The sequence below is a fragment of the Entamoeba histolytica genome, genomic scaffold (genome assembly GCF_000208925.1).
Source record: "Entamoeba histolytica HM-1:IMSS scf_1104750518539 genomic scaffold, whole genome shotgun sequence".
Taxonomy (NCBI): Eukaryota; Evosea; order Mastigamoebida; family Endamoebidae; genus Entamoeba; species Entamoeba histolytica.
The window spans coordinates 131,731-145,673 of record NW_001914861.1 but is presented as its reverse complement, the minus strand read 5'-3'; the positions used below and the strand labels follow the sequence as shown (position 1 = coordinate 145,673).

The window sequence follows — 13,943 nt, the reverse complement described above, 5'->3', positions numbered from 1 at the left end:
AAACCCTAAAAATTCAAAAAGGAATTTATTAAAAAAGAAAGAACTAATAAAATAAGTTTTTAAATATTTATATTTGATGGACAATATTGATGAATCAAAATATACTCCTATTAAAGAAGGACAAGCAACTGTGTTATTTCCTAAAGAAGAAGCAGGTGCATTTTATAATCCTGTACAAGAATTAAATAGAGATCTTTCAATTAGTATTATTTCTAAATATTTAAGGAATAAAGAAAATGAATTAAAACAAAAAAATAAACAATACCATCCTTTAATTGTTGAGGCACTTGCTGCTTCAGGATTACGTTCAGTTCGTTATGCTAAAGAATTGCCACAAGACATTGATTTTAAGGTTATTGCAAATGATATTTCTCAAAGTGCAGTTGAATCTATTAAACGTAATGCTACATATAATAATACTACTAAAATTCAACCTTCAGAAAGTGATGCTGTCCTATTATTATATCAACTTTCACAACAAAAAGAGAAACCAGATGTTATTGACCTTGATCCATATGGTGCTCCAACAGTATTTTTAGATGCTGCTTTTGCTGCAATTAAAGATGATGGACTAATGGCTGTTACTTGTACTGATATGGCTTGTTTAGCTGGAACTCATTCCCCAGCATGTTTTGCTAAATATGGTGGAATGCCATGGCATTCATCAAGTGCACATGAATTTGGATTAAGGCTTGCACTTCATTCATTAGCAGAAAATGCTGCACGACATAAGAAGTACATTGTTCCATTAGTTTGTTTTCATATTGATTTTTATGTCCGAATGTTTATTTTAGTTAAATCATCAGTTGCTTTATCAGGTGAACTACCACTCCATGAAGGTCTTGTTTTTGTTTGTCCAACATGTGAGAGTTTTTGTTGTAATCGTCTAGCAAGTAAAAAGGATGGAAAGTTAAAAGCATCTCAATTAGAAATAGAGTCCAATAGATGTGTTTATTGTAAATCACCAATTCATATCACAGGACCAGTGTGGTTAGATAATTATGTTGATTATCAATTTATTAAAGAATTACTTGAAACTTATCAACAAAATGAACAACTTCATATTAATTCAAGAAGAAGAATTCTTGCATTATTAACATTACTAAATGAAGAACTACCAGACACTCCTCTTTTTTATGCATTAGATAGAGCTGCTCATTTCTTTAAAATTACGGTTCCAGCACGATCTATCTTTGTTCAAGCACTTGAGTCAAAAGGATTTAAAACATCGTTATCACATACCTACCCAAACAGTATTAAAACAAATGCAAGTGCCGACTTAATTTGGGACTTATTCAGAGAAGCAAATACAATTACTCCATCTAAAGTTTCACCAGAAACACCAGCATATTTAATACTTAAAGAAAAACAAACAGTTACTTTTGAATTAACAAAATTCAAAAAAATAAAAGAAAAGAAACCAATTCCAGTTTTTGTTGAGAAACCTGGTAAAAATTGGGGTCCAGCATGCAAAAAAAGAAAAGTATTAACTGATAAGATCAATGCACTTGGAAATGAAAAGAAAAATGAAGAATTAGATCTTTAATACTTCTTAATGAAATTAGAATTAAATTAATTATATTATTAAATAAAAAATGAAAGTTTCAAAAAAAAAATAGTTCAATGAATTTTATCTTAAATGGTTTAAAGAGCAACTTTAAGAACAAGAACAATAATTGCTCCTAAAATTAATATTAATAAAATTAATACAATAATTTTAACTCGAGTAGCTTTTTGATATGTTTCTGCTTGTTTAATTTCTTCAACAGCTTTTGATACTTGATGTTCTGTATGGTCAATATTATAATCAATACGATCAATAATTGTTCCTTGTTCATGAATTAACATATTTAATTGTTGTGTCATTTCTGCTAATTCTTGAACCGTTTTAGCTATTTTTTTTATTTCTGCAACTCGTTGATCTACCATTTCTTCTGACTCACTTAACATATTTAATTGTTTTTCATCAAATCCAAATGAATATACACCTTCTTCTCCTTCAGTAGTAAAACAATCGTCAAATTTTTTTGTTCTTTGTTTTAATTTGAGTAAATAACTTTTATTTTGACTTTTAAATTGTTCAGCAACTTTGTTAACTTCTTCTGCTAAGTTTGTTTGAACATTTTGAATTAATGTTGGATTATCTTCTTCTTTAAATCTATTAAATTTAATTACTTCATTTTGTAATTGTTTTAAATTCTATATCATTATTATTTCTTATTTCTTTCTCTTTTGAATGACAAATATTATTCATTAACAAACCAATTTGATTTCATTTGTTTTCATATCAACTTCTTTACCAATACTTTCATAATCATCTAAATCAATAGACAAATATTTCTTCTGTAATCTTGACAAGTCATTGACTATAATAATAAGTATCTAACTATCACAATTAAAAATGTTTCATTTAATAAGTCAAATATCAAACTTTTATAAACAATGTCTTTACTTTTGTTTTTAATTTCATCAGCAGTTTGTGCCCATGTAAGAGGTTCAGAAATGGTAACTGTTTGAACAGAATTTTCAACAATAGTCCCACCTAAGAAGTTACTTCTTTGGTCATAAAATTCTGTAGTCCAATCTTTAGTAAATCCAATGATATTCATTTGATTTGTTTGTAGTTTAATTTTCTTGAGATATTTTTTATTAATAACAAATAATATAACAAAATGTTGTTATCAAAAATAAAAGTACTTCCGAAAAACCCATTCAAATTAAATACACAAAAAACTTACTTATCTTTTCTTTATTACAATAAATTAAATTTTTTAACATTTAACAAGACTTTGTTGAGGTGAAAGAATACATCCATGAGAAGACATTATCGATAATATATGTTGATTCATTTTCTTTCCTTCTTGTAAGATAAGATTTGACCCATAGATTTTTGAACCAATTTGTGCATTTTGGATTCGTTTCATTTGGGAACATACAACGCTTTGTTTTCCTTTTTTAAATTCAAAACAAGCCCAACAATAATCTGAAGCAATTTTAATAAGACAATCATTTGTTTTTGCATCAGCATTTCTTCTTTTCTTTTTTTTATCTTCTGATTAGTTATCAGTAATAACTTCTTCAAAATAACTTTTACCATCCCGTGTAATTGATTCAACTACAAACAGTTGTGATGTAGTCTTTCCTTTTTTATATAATTTCTTTAAACAAACAGTAAACCCATTATCAACTAAAATACGGAATAAGAATGACTGTTGTGCAGAGTCTCTTTCCGTTGATGCTCTTTTAGCCAATAACAAATCTTTTTGTTTTTCACTTTGAGAAAGTGCAACTGCATAAACACCATTTCCTAAACTAATAACTGATTTTCTTTCAAATGGACTAATAAGTTTCATTACTTCTTTTGTTATTAATGATTTATTAAGTTTTACGAAATCTTTAAATGTAGCTTCAAGAATTTTGTTGATGATAATGTCTCTCTTAAAGATAAAATAATTACAAATGTTATTAAAAATATAGTAAAATGACATTTTTTTTTTATTTTCCAACAAGTTCAATTACAAATGGAAAATATAGAATAAAAATTTATTGAAGTTTTACAGGTATTAAAGAGGCATATTATTATATTATTTCTTTTTTTTTGATGTTTATAAAAATTATAAGACTCAACAGAGAATAAAAATTTATTCTAAAACTATAAAAACAAAAATTCATTTGATTGTTTTTATAATTTGATTTTTGTGATGATTAGTTAAAATTATCTTTTCTTTAATTTTATCTTCGGGTGTTAAATAAAACTTATAAAAAATATACAAAAATCTTTTAATAACAAAAACAATATTTCTAATATCCCTTATTATGAGGTTTTACGTTTTTCAAAAGAACCAAACAACATCATATTTCTAAATTATTCTAAACCAACACACTTTTATTTATAACTCCTTTCTTCCAAAAGAACAAATAAACCTTTAATAATTCTTATTGAAAATAACAATATTTTTTCCATATAAGATTTGTTATTATAACTTACTTTTTTAATAATTCAGTGAATATTACTTATTTTTACTAAATAATGTTGAAGTTTTGTTATTTAAATGGTTTATTATATCTTTTATATAACCATTAATGCCAATAAAAATAATAGACTATTTTCCTTATTTTTTCTTAGATTTTTATAATGACAAATGAAACAAAATATTTTGTTTAAGTATTATTCTTTATGGAAGTTATTCTTTTATTGGTAGAATTTAAAGAATCATTGTTTATTTTATTTTCTTCATTTTTAATTTATAGAAACCACTTATGAAATGGTTAATAAGAATATAAACCATTATTATAAAGAAATTAATATCTGAGTTTTATATCTTTTTCCAAAAGATCAATATTAAAAATTATTTACTTATTTCTTTTCATAAAATAACAAAAAGTATTGTTTTGTTAAATATAATATTATAAATTATTATTTTTTTTATAAAACAATTTCTTCATCCTTTAATATTAAGTTACTTTCACAAACTTCTCCTTCATCTACTTCTTGAATGTTCCTATGACTCTCTTGTAATTCAGTTTCTTGTTTTTTACTTGCTTGATTTAATTCATCTTCTTTAATTGGTATTATTTTTGGTTGAGGAATTGAAGGTAATGGTCTACTACTATTAATAGGAATAGGTGGTAATGGTTTTTCCTTTTTCTGAAATACCCGTTGTTGACCATTAGAATCAACAACAATAATCTGGTTTTCTGAAGGTTCTTTTGTAAGGTTTTTGAAATAATTAATGATATTAGTTATTCCTTCTTTAATTTGGTTTTGAAGTTCAGAATCATCTTGTTCTTGTTGTTTATATCGATAATATCCTTGTACAGTTTTTACTTTAATAATCCAATCTTTATATTTGACTCCTCCTATTTGTTTTGCAATAGTTCTTCCTTCATCTTCTTCAAACTTAATTAATAAATCTTGACACCCATCTTTTTTAATCATTCCATCAATCTCATATGGTTCTATCAACGTTACTTTACCACAATTATCAAGAATATCACTAACTTCTTTTAATGTGATGTCTAAAGGAACTTCAATGAGGATAAGACATTTCTCTTCTTCCATAACTGAAACTTTTAGAGTTCGTTAAAGTAACTTTTCAATTAATTTTATGACCAACAAAGGAAATAAAGATAACAAAAGTCAATCTATTCAAAAACGAAAATCATTAAAGATAAGAAAAAATAGTCATTATACAACTCAGTACTTTCCATTTAATTATAATAGACAAATGTCATCTTAAACCCACCCATTTCTATTACTGAGTTGTTCTTTAACGGAACTGTATTTTGTAATATCAACCCAGTGTCAACAGCACTTCCATTTCTTCCTTCATTTGTAAATAAATATTGGTCATTTTCTTTATCATATGTAATAGTTGCATGTCTATGAGAAATAGACTTTGCATCTGTATATTTATTTAGATAAATGAAACTACCATCACGTGTTCCTTCTTTTCCTCTTCCGAAAACAACAGGGAATTGAGTTTTTGTATCAAAATCAAATACAACAGTGTTATTTCGTTCTCCACAAAGTAATCTAGCTTTAGTGTGTTTTCTTTTCTTAGTTCTTTTTTCTTCATATTCTTCTTCTTCTGAAATTTTTCTTCTAATTTTCTTTCCTCTATTAGTTTTTGTTGGTTTTGGTTCTTTCTTTTCAATAGGATGTTGTTTAACTTCTTTTATTGCCTCTTTAAAAGAAACGGTAAGTGAACTAACTAAAAATAAGAGATAAGAGTCTTAATGTTGTTTTTTCTTCATTTCATTACTTTTCTTTCATTCAAAAACACCTTATTAGGGTTTTTCATTAAACTAATTTAGAAAAGTAGATTACATGAAGATTAGTTGAAAGATTAATGGTTTTAAATCATATGCCATCAATAAAAAAAAAAGAGTAACAAACTTTTAGTTCTAGTAGAAGGGTTTTCTTTACATTTATTAATAAGTTCAGCTTTTAACATCTGTACCAATGAATCAAATGAAGTAAAATAAATGACTTAAAAAAATAAATATTAAAATGATACAAAATTAATAGAAATAAATAAAGAGCAAAAATGTTAAATACAAACTGTTGAAAAATTACTTTGTGGAATTCGTTCTTTTAAATGTTTTGACTCCATATGAAACTGTCTTGTTATTCTTCTTTTATTTAAAATATTTAAATATATTTTTAATAAAAACAAACTTTATTCATTTCTAGCCAAATTGAATATTCTATTAAAATTGGATTAAGCCCATCTTGTATTTGATTACGTATTTCTTCTACCTTTTCTTTATCCATATCTTTATTCTATTAAAATTTAGTTCACTTCCTTTTCAAAGTTCCTTTTTTTTGAAAAATTTTTTAGCTTTTTCTTTCATATTCTCCTCTTTCTTTAAGATTAAACTGTATTAATCGTAGAGAGTTGTTAAACTTTTTTCTTTATAAATATTTTAATTTCTTAATCCATTGAAAACCCAAATTTTTGAAAAGCTCTAATTTTTAAGTTTTTTTAGTTCATATTTAGAATAATGATGTATTGATAGTTTTTCATTCGACAGAATTTATTAATACTATTAATTTTATTAATTTTTATTGTTATATCAAAAAATAAATTTTAAAATTATTTAATTGCTTTTTTAATTTTATTATTAATTAATCATTATCTAATTTTCGGGATTGATTATCTTATTGTTGAGTTAATTTTGTTATTGAAATTTCACAACACGGGTGTAGTTCTGATGAAACAACCCATTCTATTGCTTCCATTGTACAATATGAATATCCACTTGGTGGATATTTAAAAATTAGTGGATCAAAATATTTAGCATATCTGGCATTTATAAGTTGTGGAGTTTTAATCATAATTAATGCATTTTCTATAGAGTCAAAATCAATAAATACAACTCCACATCGTTGAGTTTGTGCAGAACAAAATGAAGGTTGATACATTAAAAATCTTAGAGCATGGTATGGTTTTAGCCAGTGTTGAATATCGAATACTGAAACAAATGAAGGAATACCAGCACATGCAACAACATTTGATTCTTTTTGTTTAATAATTTGAGTAGAAAAGATTGAATTTGGAAATAATTCAATTGAAGATAACAATGATAATTCTTGTGGAAGTAATTCTTTTAAATGACAAAACTCTAATGCAGTTGTTTTAAGACTTAAATATGATGGAATTTTAGTGATATCTTTATTTATTTTAATCCATTTAATAAAATGAACAACAAATGATATAGAATAAAATAAAGAACATGATGGAATAACATGTTGAATCAGTTTCTGTAATACATATACATAACGTGAAAGTATTTCATTTTTTCTTAATTCTTCAGTAATATTTGATAATAACTGTAATAAAGAAATACAAGATGAACTTTCAACAACACTTAATTTAACTAAAGATGATGATGTAGATATAAATTGAAAGTTATTAAATACTTCAATACAACATGAAGAGAAATAATCACTTTGTTCTAGTTTTTTTTGAATTTGTTGTAAAAGAATTTTATTTGATTGTTCTGGAGTAATTGAAACTATAATAAAATCATTTGCATTAATAAATGGAAGTAATGACATAATTTCAATTGACTGAGTAGGTACTTCTTTTAATGCTGACTTAAATGCTCCTAATAACCCATGTGAAGTAATTTCTTTTTTTTGACAGTTTAAGTATATTTTTTCAAATTCTTGTTCATCAATATCAACCACAGATAAATATTGAGAAAAACTTGAATGAAATTCTATAATATGAAGAGGAAGTTGAGTTGTTTTGACTGTGAAACAACATGGAAAAAGATGACTATTCATTAAATGTGTTATTTAAACAACAAAAAAAAAATATTAGATCATCTTTATTTAATAGTTCATGTCGCTAAAGTTGAAATATATTCAAATTCTATTAAAAGGAAATATTAAATCTCATCATGAACGACTTAAACCTTTCTTTCAAACACTCCTAACTTGTAAAGTAGAAGAGGGTATTCAGTCTGGTGTTATTATTGAAACATTGATTGGTCTTCATGTTTTTTATAATGGAATTCAACAAAGTCATCCAATGTACCAAGAACTAACTGAAACACTCAGTAAATATATTCAGGCACTTCCTTCTATTACTGTTAATGAAAAGCATACTTCATATCTTAAAGAAGTACTTAATCATCCAAAAGGGTCTTCAATACATGAAATTGTATTTAAGTCTTTACTTGATATATTAAATAAAAAAGAGTCAACAGAGGTTAGAGTTATGATTAATGTAATGAATACTCAAAAATTTACTGCTTTTAGTGATGAGGAAAAAAAACAACTCATAGAATCAATGGAACAAAATCACTCAAATGAACAAATAGTTCGACCAATTATTGCCTTATTAAATGAACAATATACTATTGATAAATTTAATTTACCAAAGAAGTGTTCTATTATAGAACAATTAGAATATCATATTGCCTTGGCACAACAAGACTCAAATACAATTAGAGATTTAGAAAGTACATTATCAGAAATATTATTATTGGATTATTTTCGATTATCTAATTACTATGACAGAATTTGTTTTGCTCTTAAATTACTTTCAACACATGACCCAAGATGTTTAGATGACTTTAGAAAGCATTGTGTTTTTAACAATATTCCAAATGACAAATTGAAAACCATTATTAAAATATTTTCACCTATTATTACTGAAGAATTACTTCCTCGTTTCCTTGAAACAACTAGATCACAAATTTCAATATTTCATTCATCAACAGATTGTTCAATGGTTTGTTTATTTTAAAGAAAAGAAATAAAAGAACTAATGTAATAGATTCAATTCACTAATCTTATTCAATTTACTGCATATTTTTGTATTGAAAAAGCTAATGAAAATGCAACACAAAATTTGTTAAATTATCTTATAAATCTTATTGACTATCCTCCTTCAAATAAAGATATTTGTATTATTAATACCCTTCCATCATATTTATCTCTAAATGATTATAACCAATATAAACTAGTTATTGATCATATTATGAACATTTTTAAACGAGCTGATAGGGATGCTGTATCACAAAAACAAAATGATATTACTAACGTTCTTAATAGTATTTATGAGGCATTAACTTCTATGGCTAAAAGTATAACAAATGAAGAAATAAGATTTGACTTATTAAAACAAATAGTTGGAAGATTTATTCAATTTGGTAATACAACAAAAACTGATATAGACATAAGTAAAAGAAAAGAAACTGAATTGATGGGAAAATTATTGAAGCCAATTAGTTTATTAATTAGTGGAATGGAAAATAGTATAAATAAAAATAATGAAAACAAATTGTTTAGAACATTTTGGTTCTATTGCGTTGTTTTAAAGTTTGTTATAAAAGAAGAGTATAATGAAATTTATTACACTGACATTAAAAATATTGCAAGTAATCTTCCACCTTTAATTATGAAAAGAAGTCATATATTAGCTGAGATTGATAATGAAACAAATTCTACATTAACAAGGTTTTATTCTAATGAACAACAAAAGATGTTTATAGATAGTTTAATAAAGAGAACTGATTTTATTAATTATAATCGTGGAATACCATTAAATAGAATGTTAATGTTCATTTCTATATTTTATTTAGAATGTTTTAGATGTTCTCAACTTCGATTTGAATATATTACAGATTATCTTGATGATTCTGTTGTAGAAGATCCTTTATGTACATTTATTACTCCAGTTTATTCTTCATTATTTAAATCAGTATTTTCAGTGGCTAAAGCTGAAGCATCTAAATTAGAATTATCATTGACAGAACGAACTAAAGCATTGACCAATTTAATGAGTGTTTTTGTAATACGATTAACAACAACAAATCAAACATTGTTTTCTTTTGTAAGTTCATCTTTAAATGATTTGATTGAATCAAATAAATCTATTGTCTATAATAAAAAAATTCTCTTCTTATTACTCCATATTGTTGAAACTATTTCAAAAATGAATACAAGTAATCCTCTTGATGTTAAGAATGTTAGAATTGCACAAACAAATTTCTTTGTTGAAACACCTGAAGATTCTAATACTTATTCGACTGTAATAAAGAATGTAAGTGATTTTACAACTAATTATATTAAGCTAGGATTTAAATTACAATCTAAATACATGAGTCATTTAATTCAATCATTCATTCTTCAATTACCAACTAATTCAAGTCATACTCATGCAGGAGTTAAATTAGCTTTAAATGTTGGAAGAGAATTTATTGATATGTCTGATTTAACATTCAACATCTTTCAGAAGGCAAGTTGTACAGGAATGGTTATTGGATCAACAGACGTTGATAATATTAGAACATCTTTACTTCAACAATTAAAAACATTTGACTATTCTAATATGAAGAATGATATTACTAAAGAAGCAGTTTCATTTATAGTTGTAAATAATTTGAGTATTTCAGAGTCTAGTGATCTACTTCAAGAAATTGTTTATTCTCCAATGAGAATATTTACAAAAGAAGCTATGGAATTAGCTGTACCAAATTGGGAATGGTTAATTTGTGTAAGCTCCAAAGTTATGGGTAATTATCTTTTGAAACTTATTGGTGTTGCATGGAAAGAAACTATCAAAAAAAACCTTGGCATATTTAATAGTAAATACGTGACTTCTAATCCATTATCTAGTTCAGTAGGAAATAGAGAACAATCTACTCATGCAAGCTCTGTTGTTCCACATAGAGAAATCATTAAATTTTTCTCAAATATTCTTCCTATTATTGAGGCTTACAGAGATACTACTCGTCTTGAAATTATTAGAGACATTGTTTCATCTTCTCTTAAAGCCCAAATGACTCCTGAACCAAGTTCAGTTGGAACACGTTTTATGTTATTACTCCTTGGACTAAAAATTGTTTCATTAAGTCAAAGAGAAGGTATTCATTATACTTCAATGGTTGAGAGTATTGAAACTGTTGGATTAAATTGGTTTGAAAATCAGCCAGAGTGGTTTGAATGCAGTAGGACTCAAGCAGAACATGATATTAATATTCTTGTTGAATTTAATCAAACATTATTAAATGCTCTTCAAAGTATTAAAGAAAGAAAATTTGGATTAGATGATGAAGTCATTGACAATATTAAACAAAGAGCAATGCTTTTACTTCCATTAGTTGGGAATGAGATTGAACGAATCTCTGTATGGAATAATCCATTGAATTTGATAACAAAACAATTCCAGAATCAAAGACTCTTTTTAATGGAAAATTTACCGAAAGATTACAGAAGAAGAACAAAAGACTATATCCTTTTAGCATGGTATTATTCTCCTGCATTAGCCGTTGGGTATTATAACAGATTCCCTACAATTCAGTCATATAAACTTTTAACTGAAAAAATTCTTAGTGAACCAAACAAATTAATTAACAATGCTTTGGCTCATATTTTCATTGCAACCCCCGAACATGTAGAGGCTAATATTCCTCAATTAAATCAATTATTATATTGGGAAGCTACTGACCCTCCACACGCACTGAACTTACTTAAAAAATCCTATCATTCAAATCCATTTACAACTTTATATGCCTTAAGAGTATTAGATACTTTTGATGAACAAACTGTATTATATTATGTACCACAACTTGTTCAATCATTGAGATATGACTCAATGGGACTTGTAGAAGCTTTTATTATTAGAATGGGGAAAAAATATCAGTTAGTTGCTCATCAGCTAATATGGAATTGTGACACATATTCGACTGAGTCTACAACAATGACTGTTAAACAAGACCCAGCCTTTGTAGCAAAACTGAAGGCAATAAGTAAGAAAATTGTTGAGAATTATGATGAGAAAGAAATGGAATTATTTAAGGCAGAAAGAGGTTTCTTTGAAAACTTTACACGTATTTCTGGAGAGCTTATTCCTATTGAACGAGATCAAAGAACACAAGAATTAAAAGACAAATTAGGAAAACTAAAAGTTGAAAGAAATGATTTATATGTTCCAACTAATCCAAATGCAATGGTAGTTGATGTTTCAAATAAAGGGTGTGCATGTTTAAGAAGTGCAGCTAAAGTTCCAATTCTTGTTAATATGACTGTAAAAGATAGATTTACTGGAGAAGTTACACCATTACCTGTTATTTTTAAAGCTGGAGATGATATAAGATCAGATATGCTTGCAGTTCAAATGATTGAATTATTTGATAGAATTAATAAACATGCTGGATTAGATATTTATTTATGCCCATATCATATTATTGCTACAGGTCCTGATTGTGGTATTATTGAAGTCGTAAGAAATTCTATGTCAAGAGATCAAATGGGAGAAAAGTATGATGGTAATATGTATAATTACTTCTTAACTAAATATGGAGGAAGAAAAACTGAAGAGTTCTTTGCTGCTAGAGCTAATTTTATTCGGTCAATGTCTGCTTATGCTATTGTATCATATATTCTTCAAATTAAAGACCGACATAATGGAAATATTTTGATTGATGAAGATGGACATTTGATTCATATTGACTTTGGATTTATGTTTGATAGATCACCAGGAGGAGATATGGGAATTGAAAAATCACCATTTAAATTAACTGATGAAATGATTTCTATTATGGGAGGTTCTCCATCAGCAGAACAATTCATTTGGTTCATGGAGCAAGGAGTGAAGTCTTTCCTTGCAATTAGACAATATTACCCTTCTATTGTTACTTTGATTGAATTAATGCTTGACACTCAAATGAATGTGTTTAGACCAAACTCAATGATTAACTTAACTCGAAGATTTAATCCTGAAGGTAATTGTACTCAAGCAGCTCAATTTATGGCAGGAGTTATGAAAGAAGCTTTTTCATTGAAAGGAACATTTTTCACATATTTCTATGATAAGTTCCAAGCTCTTGATAATGGTATTTCTATGTAAGATTCACTAGTTTACCTTTAATTCAATCAATTATTTGATTAGTGTTTTATAACTATATATAAAGAAATAAAAATATGACGTTTATTAAAAGTATTTGAATAATAAAGAATGTAAAAAAGATTTGTTGTTGTTAAAAGGTTCAAAATAATATTTCATAACTTTTAATATAATTAAAGGTCAAAATAAATAGTCTTATTTTAGACTAAAACTATTGATAATAAAAAATTCTAATTTATTCTGTCTTGATATTATGAAATGTTTGATTTCTGAATTGTGAGATTTCTTAATTGATAATTCGTTGTATGAGCCTGCACAATGACATATGGATAGGTTCTTATAAAGAACAGCATGTATTTCACTTCACACCTTTATTAAGCAAAGAGCGTTGTAGAACTGATACCCCTCAAAAAGACGTTCAACCCCTTCTTTTATTTGGAGATTTAGAGGATAAACAACAACCGCAACAAAAAGAAGAAGGAAAATGCAATGACTCTGTTGCAGATAAAGAGGTTTTTGATATATTGAACCAAGATTCACATAGTACCTTTGTATTTAGGAAAAGTCCAATTATTCGAGACGATGTTAATGACATTGAATTAGAACTACCAAGAAATAGATGTGATAACTCACTTGATCCATTTTTTGTTTAGGTGTATTAACATTGACAATAGTTGTAATTGATTCTTTAAATAAAAGACATACGTCAATAAATTAAATTTTGTTTTTTTATTGTTCAATGTTATATTTCTCTTGAAATAATTAAGAAATATAAGTCTTAACTACAAGTCTTTTCTAACTTAAAGATTGAGTAATAATTTCATAGAATTTCATCAAATTGTAAATTTGTCTATTTTTATATAATATTATGATTTAATTTATATTTGTTAACATTTAACCTATATAAATAGAAATGAAACAAAACTACATATCTATAAATTTTTGATAAAATAAAATAACTTATATCCTCATTCTTATTGATGTTATCTTTTTGGCTTCATATATAAATGACACAAATACAATAATTTGAATTAAAAATATTGAATTAAATAAATATTGAATTAAATAAATATTGAA

General features: G+C 26.0%; 8 protein-coding genes across 8 annotated transcripts; 3 read left to right on the top strand and 5 right to left on the bottom strand.

Annotated features, from left to right (window-relative positions):
* Positions 1-76: 76 nt before the first annotated feature.
* Positions 77-1,546, top strand: EHI_148760 (N2,N2-dimethylguanosine tRNA methyltransferase, putative; the record flags this gene model as incomplete). Its single annotated transcript, XM_652372.1, has 1 exon — positions 77-1,546. The coding sequence occupies one exon, from the start codon at positions 77-79 to the stop codon at positions 1,544-1,546; it is 1,470 nt and encodes a 489-aa protein (XP_657464.1).
* Positions 1,547-1,644: 98 nt separating this feature from the next.
* EHI_148750 (syntaxin, putative) lies at positions 1,645-2,609 on the bottom strand (the record flags this gene model as incomplete). The annotated part of the gene is made up of 3 exons (XM_652373.1): positions 1,645-2,199; positions 2,263-2,366; positions 2,432-2,609. The coding sequence occupies 3 exons, from the start codon at positions 2,607-2,609 to the stop codon at positions 1,645-1,647; spliced, it is 837 nt and encodes a 278-aa protein (XP_657465.1).
* A 162-nt stretch (positions 2,610-2,771) lies between these two features.
* On the bottom strand, positions 2,772-3,353 carry EHI_148740 (uncharacterized protein; the record flags this gene model as incomplete). Its single annotated transcript, XM_001913345.1, has 2 exons — positions 2,772-3,033; positions 3,124-3,353. The coding sequence occupies 2 exons, from the start codon at positions 3,351-3,353 to the stop codon at positions 2,772-2,774; spliced, it is 492 nt and encodes a 163-aa protein (XP_001913380.1).
* Positions 3,354-4,426: 1,073 nt separating this feature from the next.
* Positions 4,427-5,062, bottom strand: EHI_148730 (uncharacterized protein; the record flags this gene model as incomplete). Its single annotated transcript, XM_652374.1, has 1 exon — positions 4,427-5,062. One exon carries the CDS (start codon positions 5,060-5,062, stop codon positions 4,427-4,429), a length of 636 nt encoding a protein of 211 aa, XP_657466.1.
* A 149-nt stretch (positions 5,063-5,211) lies between these two features.
* Positions 5,212-6,277, bottom strand: EHI_148720 (uncharacterized protein; the record flags this gene model as incomplete). The annotated part of the gene is made up of 4 exons (XM_001913344.1): positions 5,212-5,714; positions 5,900-5,957; positions 6,066-6,122; positions 6,182-6,277. The coding sequence occupies 4 exons, from the start codon at positions 6,275-6,277 to the stop codon at positions 5,212-5,214; spliced, it is 714 nt and encodes a 237-aa protein (XP_001913379.1).
* A 387-nt stretch (positions 6,278-6,664) lies between these two features.
* EHI_148710 (uncharacterized protein) lies at positions 6,665-7,795 on the bottom strand (the record flags this gene model as incomplete). Its single annotated transcript, XM_652375.1, has 1 exon — positions 6,665-7,795. One exon carries the CDS (start codon positions 7,793-7,795, stop codon positions 6,665-6,667), a length of 1,131 nt encoding a protein of 376 aa, XP_657467.1.
* A 58-nt stretch (positions 7,796-7,853) lies between these two features.
* EHI_148700 (phosphatidylinositol 4-kinase, putative) lies at positions 7,854-12,869 on the top strand (the record flags this gene model as incomplete). Its single annotated transcript, XM_652376.1, has 2 exons — positions 7,854-8,747; positions 8,793-12,869. 2 exons carry the CDS (start codon positions 7,854-7,856, stop codon positions 12,867-12,869), a joined length of 4,971 nt encoding a protein of 1,656 aa, XP_657468.1.
* Positions 12,870-13,171: 302 nt separating this feature from the next.
* Positions 13,172-13,519, top strand: EHI_148690 (uncharacterized protein; the record flags this gene model as incomplete). The annotated part of the gene is made up of 1 exon (XM_652377.1): positions 13,172-13,519. The coding sequence occupies one exon, from the start codon at positions 13,172-13,174 to the stop codon at positions 13,517-13,519; it is 348 nt and encodes a 115-aa protein (XP_657469.1).
* Between the last annotated feature and the right edge of the window lie 424 nt (positions 13,520-13,943).